General features: G+C 37.5%; 1 protein-coding gene across 18 annotated transcripts in view; it reads right to left on the bottom strand.

The window, feature by feature from the left end:
• Positions 1-21,005, bottom strand: part of tcf12 (transcription factor 12) — a 200,702-nt gene that overhangs the window by 26,917 nt on the left and 152,780 nt on the right. For 8 of the 18 annotated variants that reach the window (XM_073906392.1, XM_005166511.5, XM_073906391.1 and 5 more), the window contains exons 9-12: positions 7,817-7,916; positions 3,906-4,045; positions 3,647-3,791; positions 1,994-2,064 (exon numbers count right to left, since the gene is read on the bottom strand). In XM_073906392.1, the coding sequence (XP_073762493.1) occupies positions 1,994-2,064; positions 3,647-3,791; positions 3,906-4,045; positions 7,817-7,916 (456 nt within the window). 18 annotated transcript variants of the gene reach the window in all.

A 21,005-nucleotide genomic window follows, 5' to 3' on the forward strand; every position in this document is an offset into this window, starting at 1 on the left:
CGATCTTTTCTTGTTTGATGCAAATGTTTTCATTACAAATTCAATTACCTGCAGAATAATTACAGTGAACAACTGAACGCAAAACTGTATTATTTCTGTCACTGAACTTTCACTTTAAAATGACACACTCATTGAGCCGCACAAACTCCACAAGTTTAGGTCAAACCTGGTGATCATGTTGTGCAGCATGATTTGAGAGGATTCAATCTGACCTCATTGTCCAAAATGTACTTGTTTGATAAGTGGACTAGAAGATTTGTAATATAGTTTACGTCATTGTGCTGCTGCCAAAATCATAAAACCTTGTTTAAAATCAGATGTGAAGCTCGCACACCCTAAAAATGATACTTATTGAATTAACTATAGCAATAACTATATTTATTAATGGAAAATAACATTCTCTACTATAAGAGGTTTAAATGCACATTAAAACAGATTCTGATTTGCAGTCTATGTTTATACTGTTCATCAGCTTCAAAAAACAAAAATCATAAAAGTGATTACAATCGTATTGTTCTACTGTGCCATTATCATTACATCTGTAGTGTGGACTCTGCCATTCTGTTAACCTGAAACTTATTATCTTTATAGTTATCATTACAGCACACAGCCTTTAGACTATACAGAATCCCGCATTTTCTGTGTAGTCTCCAGACATTTGGATGCAATAAAGACTTTCACCTAGATGATTCTTGAGTATTCACCAGTAAAACACTCCATCACTACTCTCTCTCCACCCAAATGTTTCATAAACTCTCATAACTGTGAGCTAACGTGTTGAAAAGGGTCATTCGAAGCATCCTGTCCGACTTCTGCTGTATTTCTAGTATAACACCACTCATTTTACAAACAACAAACGGATCTCCGCCCCCTCATCAGTCACGCTGCTCTTCGCCAGCGGGGGCCCAATGAGCACAAACCATCCAAAGGGAACCTAAACAAAAGTGGCACAATGGGCGCCTGCAGAGCCGAGCTGCGGCAGTTAGGACGGTTCCCCACCTCCCCTTATCCCTCCACACTATCCCAACCGTGTCCGTTTCACAGCAGCTTTATCATGCTAATAGAATTGAGTCTACAAATACAAAAAGACTTAATTTGTGATTATCTTTCAGCAGCACTGTCTTGTGTTTGTTTGTGTGCCAGAGTGTGCTCTTGTGGCCTCAGCCACAGTATCTTATTACATTTTTTCATTCTCTTTTTACTTTACCCAATCAAAGAGAAGAGATTAGACGTCTAATATCTTAGAAAAGGCGGGTGCTACAACCTCCCCGACATCAAAAGCTTAGAAAAAAGCTCGTCCTTGTCCTCGACTAGGAGGTGAGTCTTGTCCGAAACAGTGCTGAATCAGTCCAGATGTGTTCCTACTTTAAAAAAAGGGCTTGTTGTGACTTACTGTAGAATAAGCAAGTCTGCAGGATTTTTTTTTTTTTTTTTTTGGAGCTAAATAAGTCTTTAAGTTAAGCTCGGCAAGTTTTAGAGGTTATTGTAAGCTCTGGTTTCAGGGACACATTAGGAACTCGCACGAAGGCCAGCACTCATTATCCAAACCAACGTATAATCCACAAGCTTTTATGTACAGCTCCTTTTCTTGTATACTGCGAGATTAAGAGCACAATTATCCGGGCTTAGGTCCAGCAACATCCACAAACACATCCACTGACCTTATTCAATCTCTTAACCTTCTGCACTGCTACTAATACCCAGCCTAAGAGCACAAGTCCTGTCCTTTAAAGAATTAACTGCGCCATTATGTTGAGTAATCTCGCCTGTGTCTACGACATGAAGATCCAGAAAGCAAGTTGGACAACAGGGGGTCTATTTACCAAGCCATATAGGGTTCAGATAAAATAATAACGCAAAGTCTTTAATCCGTTTCCATGGTCTGCAAAAAAAAAAAAAATGGAGGCATGTATATTTATGGAAGTCAATCCCTGTTCTGTGAAATGGTTAATGTATGCATTAAGTGGTCTGGGTGAATGGAGGAGGGTCTCACCGAAGCCAGGGCTTTTCCCAGTGCGTCTCCAGTCTGAGAGCTTCCAGTGGCGTTCCCTCGGTTGGCAGCAGCTATACAAAGACCACACAGAGATAGAGCATTCACATCAGAACAGAGTCGACACAGGCATTAGTGTCATGTATATATTATTGCTGAACAGCAGCTGGTACTAGATGTGTTAACTGATCAAACTGGTCATGATAAATACATAAACCTTCAAATATTCTCTGATATTTTGACCAAACTTTATGATAATACACTCTATTAACTTAAGCATTTAGCTCAAACTACTAATTTGCTGCTTAATTATATTTATTAAGGTAGTAATTGGGATTGGGTAGGATTAGGGATAATATCATACTACACAAGTCCTAATAAAAAAGCCAAAATCTTTATAATAGGCAGTTAATAAGCAAGTAATTAGGTAACACTTGATGGTCCATTTGAGTATTAGTAGGCTGTCTGCTTAGAATCTTTTGATACTGTTCCTAGAACAGACATTTAACTGACTATAAGAAACTTTGCAAGTACATGTGTTTGCAACTTACACTAACCCCAACCCCAACCTACACATATTTAATAATAACTAGCGGTTTTCTCATAAATAAACTCCAAATTACTGCAAACTGAATGCAAGCAGGAGAAGTTGAAGGTCAGCACTAGAAGCAGTTATGTTTAGGTATTAATATACATGTTAATAAGCAGCTAGTTACATATACGGTGATCCCTCGCTATAACGCAGTTCAGTTTTCGCTTCCTCTCAGTTTTTTTGTGTGAGCAATTTGACATGCTTTTTTTCTACAGTGCACTGTGTTCTACATACTGAATAGCGCATTGTTTTCTGCGTCCTGACTGGCTTTAGACAATTGCCAATCAATCTCCTCTGTGCCGTGTCCTCTGTACAGTACAGAATGCGCTCAGCTTGCCTTCAATCGCTACCAGTATGACTCTGAAGTGCTGTACTGTATGTTTGCAAGTTTTCTCCCCACAATGTCGACGGAATGCTCTGCACAAAACGTTAAAGTCACCTGCGGTAGCACCCAAAAGGCAGATGATGATGCTAACCATTGCACAAAAAATTGAACTTCTGGATATGCTAAAGGAAGGTAGAAGTTACACGGCTGTAGGGCGTCATTAAGGAATAAATAAATGAAGATCAAATAGTTTTGATCTTTGATATCATTTTATAATACTGGACTTACTTTTCTACGAAGGATAGGACTTTGAGAATGTTTAAACAAGAGAGAAACATGTGAAAATGTTACTGTCTGTCTGAGAAAATAGTGTATTAAGTGTGTAATAAAACATCTATAATAATACTTGTGAAAAATAAAGCTGACTATTTTGCGGATTTCGCCTATATTAAATATATATATATAATACAATAGCTTGAATGTTTTAAAATTGTATTCATTCCTATCATAGAGTGATTAGACAAGTCTAAAGTTTCACATGATCTTTCAGAAATCATTGTAATATGATGATTTTGTATTCAAGAAACCTTCCCAAAAATGCTTCCGTAATAATCTGATCCCAATCTTTGGAACAATAAAGTACATGCTGACTTAGTCAAGCACAGATTTGTGTGTGACCATACAACGACTAACAAATCAACATGAAGACTATAAATGTGACGTGTGTGGGACAGCATACCCATAACCCCCTCTGTGGTGTTGACAGGCGGGGTGTGAGATGCGGTGACGAAGGGTGAGGTGCTGGCACTGCTGCGGTGGAAGCTGGACATGGGTGGCAGACTAGCGTTGATGTCTGTGGGCGACACCGAGTGTGGCGGATAGTTCTGTCACACACAGAGAGAACATGGGAAACGTTTTAGTTTTATAAACAGTTGCACGACATGAGAGGTTTGTTTTTGATCTGATCCCGCAGAGCTGGGGATTCGCTGCGTTCTCACCAGGCGGTCGTGTGAGTGTAGGTTGCTGTAGTTTCCAGACTGTGGCATGTGAGATGAAGATCCTCCCAGCATTCCCCCATAGCCTGGCTGACTGATCCCATTGGACAAGTTCCACTGGTCAGAGGAATTGTGGGTCCCATCTGCAAGTAAATTTCAACAGTAAACATGGGAAATACTTTTGTTTCCAGCTTTGAAGATGTGGTGAATTGTATGTATTTTAGCTTCATTACTGCACTTAAGCACATCTTTTAAGATTCTGTATTTAATTAGAGTATATTTATTTCAGAAAACTTATATTCTACTTTACTACATTCAAAAACAAAATATTCAACTTTTTTTCTCAATTACATGCACAATAGCATAATAAAACATCATTTTCAAAGGAAGCCATTGGAGTGGAGAGATGGGATAGTGGCATTTAATATGTGAGAAAGCTGAGTTTTAGCAGTTAACTCGTTAAATTGGTTCACAAACGGTACTGAACAGTCTCTGGTAAACAATTCATTGATTCAAATGATCCGTTCAGAGTGACTTTCTAGTAAACAACTCACTGATTCAAATTATTCATTCAGAGTGAGTCCCCATCAAACAACTCATAGGACTTCATACTTCTACTGAAGTAATATTTTATTAGGGTATCTGTAATTTTACTCAAGTGCCAAATTTGTGTTCTCCGTCCACCACTGCTTCAAAGTAAGTTAGTTTCTAAACACTGGAAAGCAAGATTTAAACTGCGAACGGACCAATGTGACATTAAGGAGATCAACAATGCTGATAAAGAAGGAAAAACACACTGCATGGTTTGACAAGTGAGCAGAAGCCTGACCCCCACACTCCTCATTTTGGATAGAGGATGTCAAACAGACCAGCCTCTCTTTAAGTCTGCTTTTACACTGGAGTCTGAGCCAAGCGTGGAGCACAGCTGAGATAACATTCAGCCAGCCGCAGCTCGCTAGCTTCCGCCTCAACTTTTAAAGTAGAAATTCCTCACAGACTGAAACACACGGCTCAAAAATGGCAGTTTAATTGTTATCAGCCCTGATTGGCTAAACTGGAATATGTGTGGTAGGTTTACTATCTATGTCTTTGAAGCCAAAAGCGTGATAGACGTTGACTGAAAAGTAAAGGGAAGCAGGGAAAAAAGGGTAGAAAGTATGGTTTAGGATAAGAAATACCAGGAAGTGTGTGTTCAAGGTTAAAAATGTTATGACTACAGAAAATATAACTAAGGCAGGAAGACGATTCCCTGTTTTTCTGTAACATCCTGGAAACTAGTCAAAAATTATTTAGCTTTTATTGGGTTTATTAAGCCTTCAACCTGACTAATGCAATTGCATGTAGCAAAAAAAAAAATAATTACAATTTCATGTGTGCCGTTAGGAAATATTTCAGGACTCACATCAGTGTTAGAGTTTGTGTATCATCCAGTAGTTGTCTCAGCATTTGGTTAAACATTAAGTGGAGCTAATTCACATTATTCATAGCATGTTAGACCTCCACTGAAATTCTGAAGGGTGGAACCCTTCAAGTAAGTACTTTCCAATCCTATCAAGTCATGCAAAGAAAGCTGTGAGTAATAATGAAGGAATACAATATGAGAATTTAATCATTTTAAAAATAATTCATAAAATTCTTAAGATAACTATATTAAGTCACTAAGTGTCATAAATAGATTTTTAAGTCACACTATGTGACTTAACCCACTGTTTAATTTTTTCACTAATTTCTGTTTAACGGAGAGAAGATTTTTTCAACACGTTTCTAAACATAATAGTTTTAATAACTCAATTCTAATAACTGATTTATTTTATCATTGCCATGATGACGATAAACAATATTTTACTAGATCTTTTTCAAGACACTTCTATACAGCTTTAAGTGACATTTGAAGGCTTAACTAGGTTAATTAGGTTAACTAGGCAGGTTAGGGTAATTAGGCAAGTTATTGTACACAATGGTTTGTTCTGTAGACAATCAAAAAAAAATGGGTTAAAAGAAATTTAAAACAGCTTTTATTCTTGCCGAAATAAAACAGAAAAAAAAAATATTATCAGACAAACTGTGAAACTTTCATTGCTCTGTTAAGCATAATTTAGGAAATATAAAAAAAATGAAAAGGGGGGCTAATAATTCTGACTTTAACTGTATATTAGTTCACTGGACATAAAATTCCTTAAATGTAGTATATTCAGAACCAAAAAAAAAAAAAAAAAATTCATACTGGCTAAAAGCTAAATTGTGAAGCACACTTTTATATGTTTATGTGTGCTTTGTGCATGTTTTGCTTGCTGGACATTTATTGCACTACATATAACAGCACGATTCAAACTACTGTTTAATATTAATTTGATCCACATCAAATGTAGCACCTACTAAACTATGCACAATTTGAATGTACTTACTGTCATGATGGTGCAAGTGTTAACTACATTAAATAAATCTATATATTTAAGTGCAGCTCACTGAATAACACAACTAGTTTGACAGCAAGATTTTTGATTGCACCATTTTTGCCCCCTCTTCATAACAGGCTATATAACTGCCACAATGATCCAAGAGCAAAATATACAATAGATATGTATAATAGAAAGCATTTTAATGCAAATAAAAAGTTTGAAATAACTTTTGTGAAAATCAAATATGTTTATCAAAATATAGTTCCACTGTCATTTAGCATAACAGACGGAAACATGCATACTCTGGCCTGTATTTATGAAATACATATTAAAGAATAATTGATCATTCCAATATATTTGTTTTACATATAAAATGGTTAAAATGATTTTGCTTACATATAGTTTTGTATGAACAAGTGGTTTGTAGGAAAGTTGGGAAATTTAAAGACCAAAAAATACTACAAAGTATACAAATATAAACTATACAGTATAAAAATCTCAAATGAAAATCTATCAGTATTTTGGAGCTACACTGTGAGCCTTAAATATATTCTGTAAATACAGTAGGCCATTACATGATTCTTGTTCGAAATATGACCGACAAGAATTATTTTGTATTGCGTTATACTGACTAAACAACATTTCCTTATTATTTTGCTTATAATGCATGACTAAAAACAATGTAAAGCTGTATAAAATGTTTAGTGTAAAACCTCATTACTGATCCATGTGTTTGGTCAAGCAGTTCATATCTACAGCACATCTGTATAATCAAGATGAGAGTTTCAAAACGCAAAAAAACACAACCAAAATCAAAGAAAAAGTGCTCAGGGGTAGCTTAAATAATGTGTCAGTGCTCTTTTAGTAAGGGATTCATCAGAATAAACAGCAAAAATCAGTCTTTAATCTTATTCTTAAAATGCCTTTTTTGACATGGCTATTCCTTAAAACTGCGCCTACGCATTTTGGCAAACACTTGTCTTTATCAGGGTAACAGTGACCATGCGTGTCTGGAGTTTCTTTTCAACATTATGATCTCATGACTATTAAAATATCTAAACAATATTAAAATTTTAAAAATAAGAATAAAAAAGATGATGTTATTTAAGAAATGTTGCATAACGCATGATCTTTTTTTTCCATTAAGAGTTTTTTCCATTCTGAAATGCTGAATTAATAACAATTAAGTTGACCTTGTGTTCAATATATTATTTTAGTATTGTTTAGATATTCTAATGAGTCATGAGATCATAGTGTTCAAAAGAAACTCCAGATGCACATTGTCTTCACTACCCTGACGATGGCAGTTATTTGCCGAAATGCAGTTTTAAGTAATAGCCATGTCAATAAAGGCTTTTTAATATTTTTTTTCACATTTTTGAGTGCCTCGGACTGACTTTTGCTGTTTACAAAAAAACACAACCTTTCAAAGAAAGTCAACACCCCCCACCCTCCAAAAAATATGACAATCAAACAAAGAATTAAATATAAATGAATAAAATGCTGATGACTGACCAAAGAAAGTGCTTGCGAACATACTGCCGGGGGGTTTTGGAGACGGATAAGACGGAGAGTCTCTGTTGTAGTCCTCTGAGCTGGGAGATGGTGCATACACCTGCAGACACACATAAATAAAAAAAAGTATTACTACTGAGAACCGACAGGTGTTTCTGTACCAAATATAAACCACAGCGACCATCGTCATTAAGCTATCCTCATACCCCTCGGTCTAACACACACATACCATGAAACCTGACTGCATAATAGAGCACAAACAACACAACGCAACACACATGGCAAATTACAAAGTCTTTGATGAAGCAGATGGCTAATTTAGAAGTCGTATAATAAGAAAGCGGAGGATTATCTGCGACATAGAGTGTGTGCGCTTCGGTGCTTAATTGTAGTATAATGATGACGACATGCAGGAACAAAGCATCGAAACAAATGGATTAATAAGCAAGAGCGTTGGGGGTGCATGTGTTTGTGTTTCTGCATGTGTATTTTAGGAGCTTTGGGGTTGGATGGGGTCGGGCCAGCAGAGCAGTGGTTACAGCTGCAGAAATGCCCATTCCAGTAGAGGAGGATCAAAGGCATGAGGCTACGGCCCAGTAATGTGGCTCTCTCAGTTCATCTGCTCCAGATGGGACAAAACCTCTCAAAGGGAGAGAAAGAGAGAGAGAGAAAGAGAGAGAGAGAGCACTGGCCTGTGTGACGAGAAAGAGGACTCTAGTTAAACATGTTAAATAGAGTCTCGCTCATTATCCGTCATTAGGTGGGACAGACTCACTCGGGTCCTCATTTTCAGGTGTCCCTGTCACCTGCTGCTTGCATTCCTCACATCGTGGAGTGACTGCACCGTCACGTCTCAAAGAACCAATCACTGTAACGCAGAGCAGATGTGCAGCTCAATGTGTTTCACATTACTGCGAGTTAAACACAAGCTCTCTCTCCCTCTCTCAACATCACAGCAGCGCTTATTCTTGAAATAAAATCACTCCACATGATATAATGTTAACACTGAGCGAAAGGCTAGATCCTTTATATACAAGCAAAGAGTTATACAAAGATTTAGATTTATAAATCAGATCCTTAAATCTTTGTTTTATATTCGCTGTCTAAAATGACATTATTTTGTGACAACATTACTAAAAAGCTTATGGCATAATTTGCTTCAACTCTTGTGTTTTGCTGTAAAAATACACACAAATCTTGATAAAACATTTACATGATGTGATTTCATTGACCACTGGACTGAAAATATGTGCACTTGTAATTATTTAAAGTGACACAATAAATTATAAAAACGTTACGTTTTTGCTTATTTTGCTTATAAATTTTTATTTGATTAAAAACATACTATCAGAATCAAATAATAACTTATTTATTTGCTTTAATATTAATTCCAGTCACACTTTACAATACTTGTGATTTATGGTAAAAGTACAGGACTTAATACATATGAAAAATCTGAAAATATAAAGTGTAAGACTGATTGATTTAAAAAAAATATTCAAAATTAAACTTTGTGAATACTAAATCATCTTTATTCGTTTATTCTCATTTAACATGTTTTCTAGTTTACAATAAAAAACCAAAACTAAGTGTAGTATTGCAACAGGATTATGTTTATTTGATTTTTTTTGTAAATCAACAATGCGGTGTGTGTAAACCATTACTTTAAACAGTCAAAACATGGTCAACCATTTGCTAGCGTGGGCAGTTAAAGGGTTAATAAACTGTTAATTAAATAATTAATGATGTATAAAGTGTAATAGTGTAATAAGTATAAAGTGTAATAGTGGCCAAATAACAGAAATGCAAAAATATCGCAATATTTCATTTGTAGCTATATAACTTAGCAAGATATCTTAATTATTATTATTATTAATGTCAAAAGTTGTCCCAAAAATGAGCTACATGAGCAGATATGTTATCATTCACTAACACCAACAACCTTACCTAAAGGGACTTTATTATTATTATAAAACGTCACCAATCAAATTGAAATATACTAACTTAATTACAACTAATAAATGAGTATGTAAAACACTGCCAGTTACTGAATTAATTATAATTGAATATTAATTTGATGTCATTTCCATTTTCGTTTCCCTCTGCTCATTAATATTTCAGATGCCCGCTAAATATCCCCTTCATCACACACAAACACACGGCTGCGGCATGTCATGACCCACTCTGCATTACGATCAACATCTAAAGCCTTTCAGTCAGCTTAGCCAGCTGTGTGCGGCCGGGCACCTTGCTGAGGCGGCAGGACGGGCACATGTGATTGGCAGTGAGTGTGTTCATAAGCTGCGGCAGCTCCCGTGGGTGAGCAGGCGCACACATGTGACCCGGGCGCTGGAAGTCCCCTGGTGATCCCAGGTTGGGGCGGCGCGAGAGAGGGGCCTTTGTCTCCGCCTCATGGCTCAATGGGCAGCATATGGCAGTGGATAATGCTAATTGTCCGCTTTACCCCGAGCTAACCAGCCGACCCGTTAATAAACCTTCCTAAACACCGGCGCCCCACTCCTCCACCACCAGGATGGAGAATGAAAGCAGGCATGAGAGAAAGAGCAAAGGAAACGCTTCCTTTGACCAGGGCTTTAATTAGGAAGCTGTCAGTTATTCACCACCCTCTGATCTAAACACCCACGTTTAAAAGATTAATTTTTTGCCCTCTCTGACTATTGTATATCAGAAAATAATATATGGGAAATATTTTGCGAAATTATATCATTTCTTTCACTTATATTTAGAGCTTGTGTTTATGATTTGTGTATTTTATTTAGCTACTTAAATGTTTTCCAGGGTTGCAGGATATTGGAGAAAACGGACATTGCGATATGAAAATTATTTTATAAGATGACTCCATTTGGAAAGAATTCCTCATTTTAAATTGATTGGAATGATATGCATGTAATATACAAAAAACACACAAAACAAAATAAACAAAGATAAAAATGAAATAAACAACACTTTATGGTTTTCGGTTAGACATTACCAGTATTGAATAACACAAATTAGGTAATCGAATGCAAAAATGACACTGAATAGTCTTTATTCTATTGCATGAAATAATAATTAAACAATTAATCTTCACTAAAAGCAACAGACTTTATAATTTCTTGTGCCAAAATTGTTTAACTTGACTTGAAATCTAAAGTCACAGGACTTGAAAAAGCATCCAAAATAAAATAAACAGCCAAACAAGTCTCATTTTAATAGATTAAAGTTAAACTTTGCAATGCTCATTGCACAAATTGTATGTTCTATGTTTTCTGGTTAATTTTACAAGACATTCAAATAAATCAATCTTGTTTTCCATAGTAAAACCACCTGTAAATTAACTGTAGTTATTATACGACTTCTAAATATTGACCTTTACACAAACGTTCTGTTTTTCTATACATTTTTCTAGGCCTATAAAAATCATGATTTGAGACCGCAAAAATTATTAAAGCATTAGGACTTAAAACGTTGCACAAGTTTATTTTCACCAATAATCAAAAACATTGTATGGCTCAAAGTTTTTTCATTATGGCAAAAATCATGAGAAGAGCCTAGTCAAGATTATGTTTTCCATAAATACATTTAATAAATGTCCTACTGTAAATATATCAAGTTAATTTTAATTACTAAGCACTTTATTTAGGCAACCTTTTTTATTGTTATAAACCCTCAGATTCCAAATTTTTCAAATAGCTGTATCTAGGTGAAACACTGTAATATCCTAAATGCGCATCAATGAAAAGTTCATTTATTCAGCTTCCATGTGATGTACAGTATGAATCTCAAATTAAAACAAAACAAAAAACAAATCTAGACCACAGTTTTTGTGGTCTAAGGTTACATTTTTAAAAGCCCCTGATATTTACATAACTGCAGCAACCCTGCTAATAGTTTCCAAAAACACAAATTTCATCTCAAGCTGTTATTAAAATGTAGTCACAAGGAAAAAGGCAATATAAAAAGTCTTTTTTCCCAGTTCCTGTGTGAGTAAATGGAGACGAAGGCTCACGCTGATGAGTGAAATGAGTTTTTCTCTCTTTTCTCGCCTGTCACACCTTCCTTTGATCTGAAAACCACATCCATCACAACAACACACGGAAAAACCACTAAACTGTCAACATATGGATAAGCCCAGCGACAACAGCGAGAGAGGCAGGGGATAGAGAGAGAGAAATGATTACAGAGGAAGAGAAAAAAAAAGGCCGAACAACAGACTAACCCACAAGGACGGGCTCAGAGCAGAGGGACCGCGAGTGACAAGAAAATATCCTGCCTCTGCATGTCACTTGTTTGGAGTCGGATCGCGGCCCGAGGGCCTTCCTTTTCAACTCCCATCTAACACACTTATCAAGGCGAAAAGGCACGCTACTCGCACACAATGAGCCCCTATTGAACACAGCAGCTCTGTCCTGAAGGGACACGTTTTGACTTTTAAAGCCGAGTCTGTCTACAAAGAGCAGACGGTAAAAGTTTGGGACTTGAAAGCATTTCGTTCCTTACAGATACAGGTGGAAGCCTTTCGAGAGGAGAAAAACAACACGAGCGTCGGCTTTGAACAACTACAGACGAGCACGCTGACTCATTATGCAAAGTTTCTAGCAGAACAAAACCTTCAAAAAGGCTGAGTGTGAATCTGAAGAAAGAAAGAAAAAAAAGCAAAAGACCACATTAGACATCTTACACATAAAGCTACCGCCTTCGACAAACATTTATAATGCATACATGCAAGAACAGGAGAGAGGAAATAAAATACTTCACACGTCATAAACTGACCCAATCAAAGCCGGGGAGGCCGCTCATCCTCCAGGGCTCGGCTATAAAACTATTGGTACCAGCTTGACATTCAAACAAATCAATGTGACTTTTATCTTTGTTGATGCTCACAGCATCTGACATTTAATAAATAAATAATAGCTGTGTGCCAAGATATAAATAAAGCAACACAAGGAAGGGTTTATTGGGCATTTACCCACTGCTTTGGATCATAAAGCTCAACTCTGACCCGAGCGAGCCACATGCTCCTCATTTTCTCTTTCCTCCCAGCCTGCATTACGAGGCTGGAAATACTTAATATAAAAAGATCAAAGTCAGCTTTGTGGTGCAGGAACAAAGAGATCTGTCATAATGGCCTACGAGGAAAGCTAACTCTGGACTGTGTCAGATGACCTTAAAAGAAGTGAAAACACAAGCTCGCGTTCGTCTCTAGAAATCAGCCAGACTTTTAGGAAAGTTGTACAAACATTACAGATTGCTGCTGCCATTGTTAAAAGCTGAATTAATAATGTGAGCAACACAGAAATTTCATATTAGGCAGCTAACCGATCATTCTTGAATTCAGCAAACAGATGGAGAAATCTCCAGAGTCCTGCACAGACAGAGAGAAAGACATCAGGGAAATCTACTGGAAACTTTTTCCTCTCTACTGAAGTTGTGCGTTCAGTGCTTTGCATCGTCAGGGGAGCAGCGACTCACTTTTAAGGAAATAAGAACATTCTGCCCCCGCCAAACACATGTTTACTTGGCCATCTAATTAAAGACATGGAACAGACATTATTTAATATAGATAATTATAATATGCACTACAAACTAACTCTAAGCTGAACGATAATGATAATAATCATTATTATTTCTACAAAATTCCTCTATTTATTGATATAAATATGCCCCCAAAATACTCAACTAAACCTTCCCACTTGTAGCTAATCAAGGTTAAACATACTTGAGTTTCTTATACTTTCTAATTACACTTTTTTATATGAATTAATCTGACTTAAGCACCCTAATTGAAGATTCATCAGATTTTGTTATCCTTTCAGAAACTTTAAGCCAAGTAAAGACAAACCCGCTCTTATCATATGGCACAAGAGCAGGTTCAAGTCGTCATATCCTCTTCCACATTCCTAATCACACCTATTAAATTTTGAAGTTAATTATCTAAACCATCTGACATCTTTCCCACAGAAGTTTGATCAGATTTTGCCATCTTGCCACATAACCTTTAAGTAAAGCCAAGTAACACCCACTCATGAGACACAAGCACAGGTTTCTCATAAGCCTAAAGGACCAATCTGATCATCCAGCACCTGACAAACGTTCAGCACACACACAAGCGAGCGAGTGTTCACACGGACAGCCACACGCAGACAGGCAAACAGGCATCGTGAGAGGCACACAGAAATCAAAGGGCCTGTGGTGGAGAGGTTTAGGAGTCCCATCAGGATTCCTGTAGAGAGAAGAATGCCTGGCTGATTAAAAACAGATGGAGGAACAGCGAAGCTCAATCTGCAAACAGGAAAGTCAAACCTCAACAGACAGACTCTCTTCCTTAATCACTCCCAGACTCCCACTTGTTATTATTGTGAGCCCATCAGAAAAGCGGTGAGCAACAAGCACAGCCAGCATCAACTACCAAGACCAAGTGTTCAAGACAAATAACCACTTTTCACCAAGGAAACAGTGACAGACTAGCAAATCTGCCAGTTTCTCATAAAAAAAGAGGTTTTGACATTTTGTTCAGCTCTTCACAACAGTTGAAATCTGAGTAATAACCCATACTAAATGGCAATCGAAAGTAAATGTTGACCCTGCTCAGGCTGAGGTAATGGAAACACTCAGCAGTCTCACACACACACACACACACATAGGCAGAGCCTAGAGCAGCGAGACCCTCAACTCAGTTTCTACACGCTGAACAGACACGGCTCAGCACTCCATTTAAGCTGACAGCCCACCGCGCGCATGAAAAACATGTTTACTTACACACTTTTCCCCAAGGGACAGAAGGCACTCACCGATTTTCCGTTGTAGTAATACATGCTGCCCATTCCAGGCACGGGGTAGGCGCAATACATGATAAAAGCCTCAGCGATACTGAAAAAGACGTGGAGGCAGATACAGAGGATCACTTTTCACAAACCCGCTCCCTACTCATACATCCACCCGCTGCACAAGGGACTAATTCCTTCAGTGCTGGCCCCCTACACATGGATCTACTCACAGACAACTTATGCAAAGCAGGACCGTACCAACTCCGCCGGCACTGAAGGGAGGGGGGTGGCTTATGGGAGGAGGAGGAGGACGAGGACGGACCAATACCCAGAGCTCGCCTCCCCTAAAGCCTCATAAGTGCTGAGGCAAAGAGCGGAGGGGGGGAGAGATGGAGGATAAAAAAGCAAGGGAGGGGCGGAAAACAAATGAGTAAGTGGATTGACTTGTACTTAAAAAAAAAAAAAAAAACAGACAGAAAGGAAATTAGAATGGTGGATTTTTTCCGTGCGAAAAGGGGCCGAGCAAAACACTAAGACCACTGTTGTTTTCATTTACCTGTTGATTCGACTTGTCTTTCACAGAGTATCAGAAAATGAAATAAAACACTATACTGATGTGGTTTAGAGCGGCACACAATCACTGAAACAGAAACACACACTAGACTAAATCCTGAGCTGATTAATCTTTTGTTTAGTGATTATTGTTTTTTTTCTTTTATTGAAGGGTTGAATGGAGGTTATGGAGAGGATTTCTACAGTCAATAGCCTTGTGTATATATAAAACTAAAGTTTGAATGATAGCTGTATAACAGTAATACAGTAATATACTAAATGTATTATATGAAATAGTAATATATTTTCTAACTACTACAAGTACAACTACTAATAAATTTGAAACCTCAAAAAATACATCACAGATTCCAAATATTAAACAATTTTTTTTTATTAATTTAATAAAATTAAGTAGCACAGTTTTTTTCTTTTTTCTTTTTTGATTGGTAATAATATGCAGTGCTTCCTAGAACAACAAATCAGCAAATTGGAATGATTTTGAAGAATCGTGACATTAGCTATGTTTCTATCCATAGATGCAAATTAAATGTATGCACTAAACTGTATGCACTAAACTGGAATATTTCATAAAAGACCCATTCAATGAGTCAAAGAAGACAAAACCAGATTAACTAGTGCAAACTATCAAAAGTAAAAATTGAATTTGCTGCGGTAAGAGAAGCTGCGTCAATCTTTATTTAATAAATAACTTGCGCCTCAGAAGACAATGCCAACACACAACATTGAACACGTAGTGACGCAAAGCACAGACGCTCTTGACAGTTCTGGAAGTAATTAATAATATAATAACAATAATACTGAAGTGATTAAGGCATTTTAGAATGGCCAAAACAACATTTCAGATGTTTTACAATGTGCTCAGCCTGCTAATTTGTCCATTCACACACATTATTATTATCCTATGAGCTCTTACAACAAAATCACAACTTTTTTTATGCACATTCTGAAATTTGTTTAGTAAAAGTGTTTCCATTGTAGTTCATGCACATCTTTTCTTTTCGAATAAAAGTTTATCCTACTCAGTTATGCGCATATGTTTTTTTATGTTCACATAAATGCACATAAAAATAGGTGGATGAAAAAAAGCTAAAGAAAATTACAATAATAGCTGCAGAAATGTCAGCTTTGTCATAACGAGTACAAGTTTTTAAATATAGTAAAACATAAAACAGTTTTTAATATATCATTTCATATTTTGGTCATAAAAATGAACTTGCAAAAAGATTTTACTTACTCCATAGGTTATAAAAGTGATTTGTATTAATTGTAATTTTAATCTGCATTCTGAGACAATATTTTGAGACATTGAACTTCAAAATATTTGCATTACAAAAAGTTGTGGGCAACTATGAAAATGACTGCATACAGTTAAGCGGTTAAGAATGTGTTAATAACTAAAGTTGAATAAAGAAAATGGCAACTACACTGTAAAAAAAAAAGCTGGGGTGCTGAAAAAAACCTGTAAAATAACAGCTATTATATTACAGAAATTTACTGTAAAATAACAGAGGTTGAAGTACAGAAATTTACCAGAAATTTAAATTGAAGGAAATTTCTGTAATTTAAAGTCTGTTATTTTACTGTAAATTTCTATAATTTAACGGCAGTTATTTTACTTTTTTTTTCTGGCACCCCAGCTGTTGGAAATAAACTGTAGAATTACATATTTTTTTAACAGTGTAGTATCTTATAGTTCCAAGCTAGCATACTGTATTTACTTTTCTAAAAATTACATTTGGACACACAGACGGCACACAATTAGAATGACTTGTTTGGTTGGGACTTGGTGGAGATGCACATCAATGGATTTGCTCTTCAGTGTTTGGATTTTTAGCAGTGAAATTTAAACCACACTGAACTGAACTAAACTTCAACTCTGAAAAGTGGATTGACAGTTTTATTTTACTTCAACTTCTATATTAAGCTGCTTTGACACAATCTACATTGTAAAAGCGTTACAGAAATAAACATGAAGTGAATTGAACTTTCAGCACTGATAACATTAAGATTAGTGCATGTATTAAGTTTCAAGCAATGCACTTGTCTGCAAGAAGTCTAGTGGCGAATGTTGCGACCTGTGGCTGTTTTTTTAACATTTCCCCACAGTGGCGTGACAGCAAATACAGAGGGGGCTGCCGAACCTGACGTCAAGCTCCGAGAGCAATGACGCTCCACTTCCTCACACATCCCCTCCTCACACTCTCTTTGTACCCACTGCTCCCCTTTCTGGGCCTCCTGCCCATAGACCAAGGGGGCGGTAGGGTACACAACCCAAATAACAGGCGCGCTGGGGGTGGAAGAACAGAATGAAGGGAAGAAAGGGAAAATTAAGGGAAATGGGAGGGTGAAAGTGGAAGAGAGGCAAAAGCAACGGGCAACCCACAGTCATGGAGAATGAATGGACAGGGGTGCAAAAATAGACAGGGAGGCAGAGGTCGTCCACGTGCTGTGAACATGCTGACCTGTAGTGCCATCGGCCTCTTTAAAGCCCACTCCAGTCCACTCTACCCTGGGTCCTTTCATGTCTGTCACTGCAGGCTTCCCAGTCCAAACACAGTCCTCCATCGGCCCATTCACAACATTATTGTTACGAAAAGATGAAAGCCTTCCCAGAAAACGATACTTTATTATGCTTTCCCCTCTAATTCTATTATTATTTATGCTCTTTTCTTCTCCGAGTGAGGCTCTTTCAAATGTGTCCAAGGTGGTTGCGATCCACAGGCTGGTACCACTTTAAACCTGGAGCTGTTTCAAGTCAGTTCTTTAGGAGAAAGACGGCCGTGATGGAGGAATGCTCGAAGGCTCCATAAAGCAAATCCAGATAAAGAATGCACTGCTGGGAGGAAAAGAACAAGCAAAAAAAAAAATTCTAAAATAATGAAAAAGACAAATGAAAAGGGACAGAAATGAAATCACAAATCACGGACACATGTCCAGAGAGTTCTCAGCGCATGTTTGCTTTGTTCTCGCTAAACTTCCACACAGCTGCCATACATAACTTCATTACGGTCACCGCTGTGAAAATAACCAATCACGGCTGAGATTCGCTGGCCATTTATTTGAATAAGGTTGGTTAGATTGAGTTACCAACTAGGTACAATGCCGTCAAGTGAAGCGACTTTACCAGCAGAAAGTGCAAAAGGATATTTACAGAACTTTCAAATCTGTAGCTTGTTTGTGTGTTCTGTAAAAGGAGCTTTATTTCAAGTGTTCTTTCCAGTTTGGTTCACTTTCACTAAGTGACTTTCGAAATGCCGAAAATTCACATGCAAAAAACAATTGCTGGTCAGAATTTAATTATTTACATTTTCACTACGCATCAAGATGGACGGTCAAGTTTGATCTAAAGACTTTCAAGATGGCGTCACAATGGCGCAGTGGGTAGCACGATCGCCTCACAGCAAGAAAGTCGCAAAAAACCCCACCTGGGTCAACTGGCATTTCTCTATGGAGTCTGCATGTTTTCCTAGTGTTGGCGTACGTTTTGTCTGGGTCATCCGGTTTCCCCCACAGTACAAACACATATGGTAGAGGTGAACTGAATAAGCTAAATTAGCCGTAGTGTATGCGTGTGAAAGAATGTGTATGGGTGTTTCCCAGTGTTAGGTTGTGGCTGGAAGGGCAACCGCAGTGTAAAACATATGCTGGATAAGTTGGCGGTTCATTCCGCTGTGGCGACCCCTGATTAATAAAGGGACTAAGGCGAAAAGAAAATGAATTTCAAGATGGGAAGTTATATGAGTCATGTGATCCTACAGAAATCATCAGAATATCCTGATTTTGTGTTTAAATTAAAATGATTTTATTATATGTAACGGATAATGTACATCCATAATACACCATGACATGCTTATTAGCTGTTTTAGAAGACTAAAGGGTTTGATTCACCAAAAACTAACAATGGAAGACATTATCCTGCTTAATATATGGCTACTTGTTAAAAAACACAACTATAAGAAACAATATATATAGGATGCAATAACTTACTCCCGCTACAATTAAAATGACCAATTTAAAATTCAGTTTTAAAAGTAAATGGCCTAATAATGTTGACCTAAAATTTTTTTTAGAAAAAATTAGAAACTGTTTTTATTCTAGCTGAAATAAAACAAATAAGACTTTCTTCAGAAGAAAAAATATTATCAGACATACTATGAATATTTCCTTGCACTGTTAAACATCATTTGGAAATTCAAAGGGGGGCTATTAATTCCGACTTCAACTGTATATATATATTCACATTTATGATTTAAGTGAGGTCATATATAACTACTAGAAAGTGCACTACACTGTGCTGAAGAGCTGCACCTGCAGTAGTCAGGACAGTGTTAATTCAACCCAGATCTTCAACACACCGTAGACACAGGAGGTCTGGGATTCACCTGTACTGATCGTGTGGATTAGGAAGTTTAAATGTAATAGGTGTTGCAGACAGTCTGTCCCACTAATCAATCTGCAAACGAGACACTTCCACATAAACATCCCCACACACATCCCACGTCTGCAAATTAGAAACATGCAGAATGCTCATCTCAGCCCATACAAGCTAATTTAACATCTTTGTGTTTCGATAAGGCCATTCATCACAACACATTAGGAGGAAAATCTCTCTCCACGGGTCTCGTGGGCTTATGAGCATTCTGTTATGTGCTTGTAATGATTAATGTTTCCCTGCCTGAGGACAGCGCCTAGACAAAACACACAGAGAAGACGGCACGAACATTATATTAGAATAACACCGGTATTTAGCGAGCCTCTCCTCCAGACATGATAAATCCGCCGGGGCCCTTTCATCAAGGTGCAGGAGAGAGCTTCAGCTTTTCAAGTAGTCTTGCGTGTCTGGGCCAACGCACTAGACAAGCAACAGAGCTTCATCCAATTACGGTGTATCTACCTGACATCAAGCAAGACGAAAGCGGCTCACCCACTTACCTGACTTGCACCAGCACCCATACAGCCCACACTGACACCTTCTCTACAGGTGACATCTGCTGTCTGCTGACCTACAACCAGTGCGTCTGGGGCTCACGTGAGGCCTGCGCTCCAGCCAGGTAATTCATGCTAGTGCAGCTCAGATTAGCTGCGCTTTAAACACATCGCATGTTAAGATAATCAGCTCTGACTGTTGACAGAGCACGCTCTTAAAGTGACCACTGCTGTGAGGCAGTACATTCACGCATAATACAAACAAATCTATTTACGGTGACTTGCGGTCTTAATGGGAGTCTAAATTACAGCGTATTTCTTGGCTGTACTCTCATGCGTAGATGAAAGCAGCACATATCTGATGTTTGTGAGCTTCAGATTGAAGGTCTCTGAAGTCTGAGGTAGATTTGTGGCCTAAACAGATAAAGAGACTCGTTCTCTGATAAAGAGGTGCTCGCGTCTCTGTTCAGCATCAAACTCAAACCAGGAGCATCAATCTAATCACTTATCTGATGAGCTCATATCCTTTCAGATAGACACACATGAACACACATGCGCTTGCCTGACGATTTCAGCGACAACATACTATAGCCTACATGCTTTTCATGTACAGCTAATTAAAATGACTACAAAGGTAGGTGTGCAAATTTATGAGGTTTTAATTGAAGTTAATAAAATAGATTACATATTGGATCTGTGCTACACTTAAAGTGTTAATAAATGCTACTGAAATGATGCCATATTAACATTAATTCATATATACAGTTAAGAGTTATGTTATAGTGTTGAATTTATCTATATGTTGTGTTTTAAGACTGTGTACTGTATTATCAGAAACTGTCCACAGCTTAGCCAACACGGTGGCTCAGTGGTTAGCACTATCACCAAACAGCAAGAATGTGACTGGCTTGAGTCCCGGCTGG

The sequence above is a fragment of the Danio rerio genome, chromosome 7, assembly GCF_049306965.1.
Source record: "Danio rerio strain Tuebingen ecotype United States chromosome 7, GRCz12tu, whole genome shotgun sequence".
Taxonomy (NCBI): domain Eukaryota; kingdom Metazoa; phylum Chordata; class Actinopteri; order Cypriniformes; family Danionidae; genus Danio; species Danio rerio.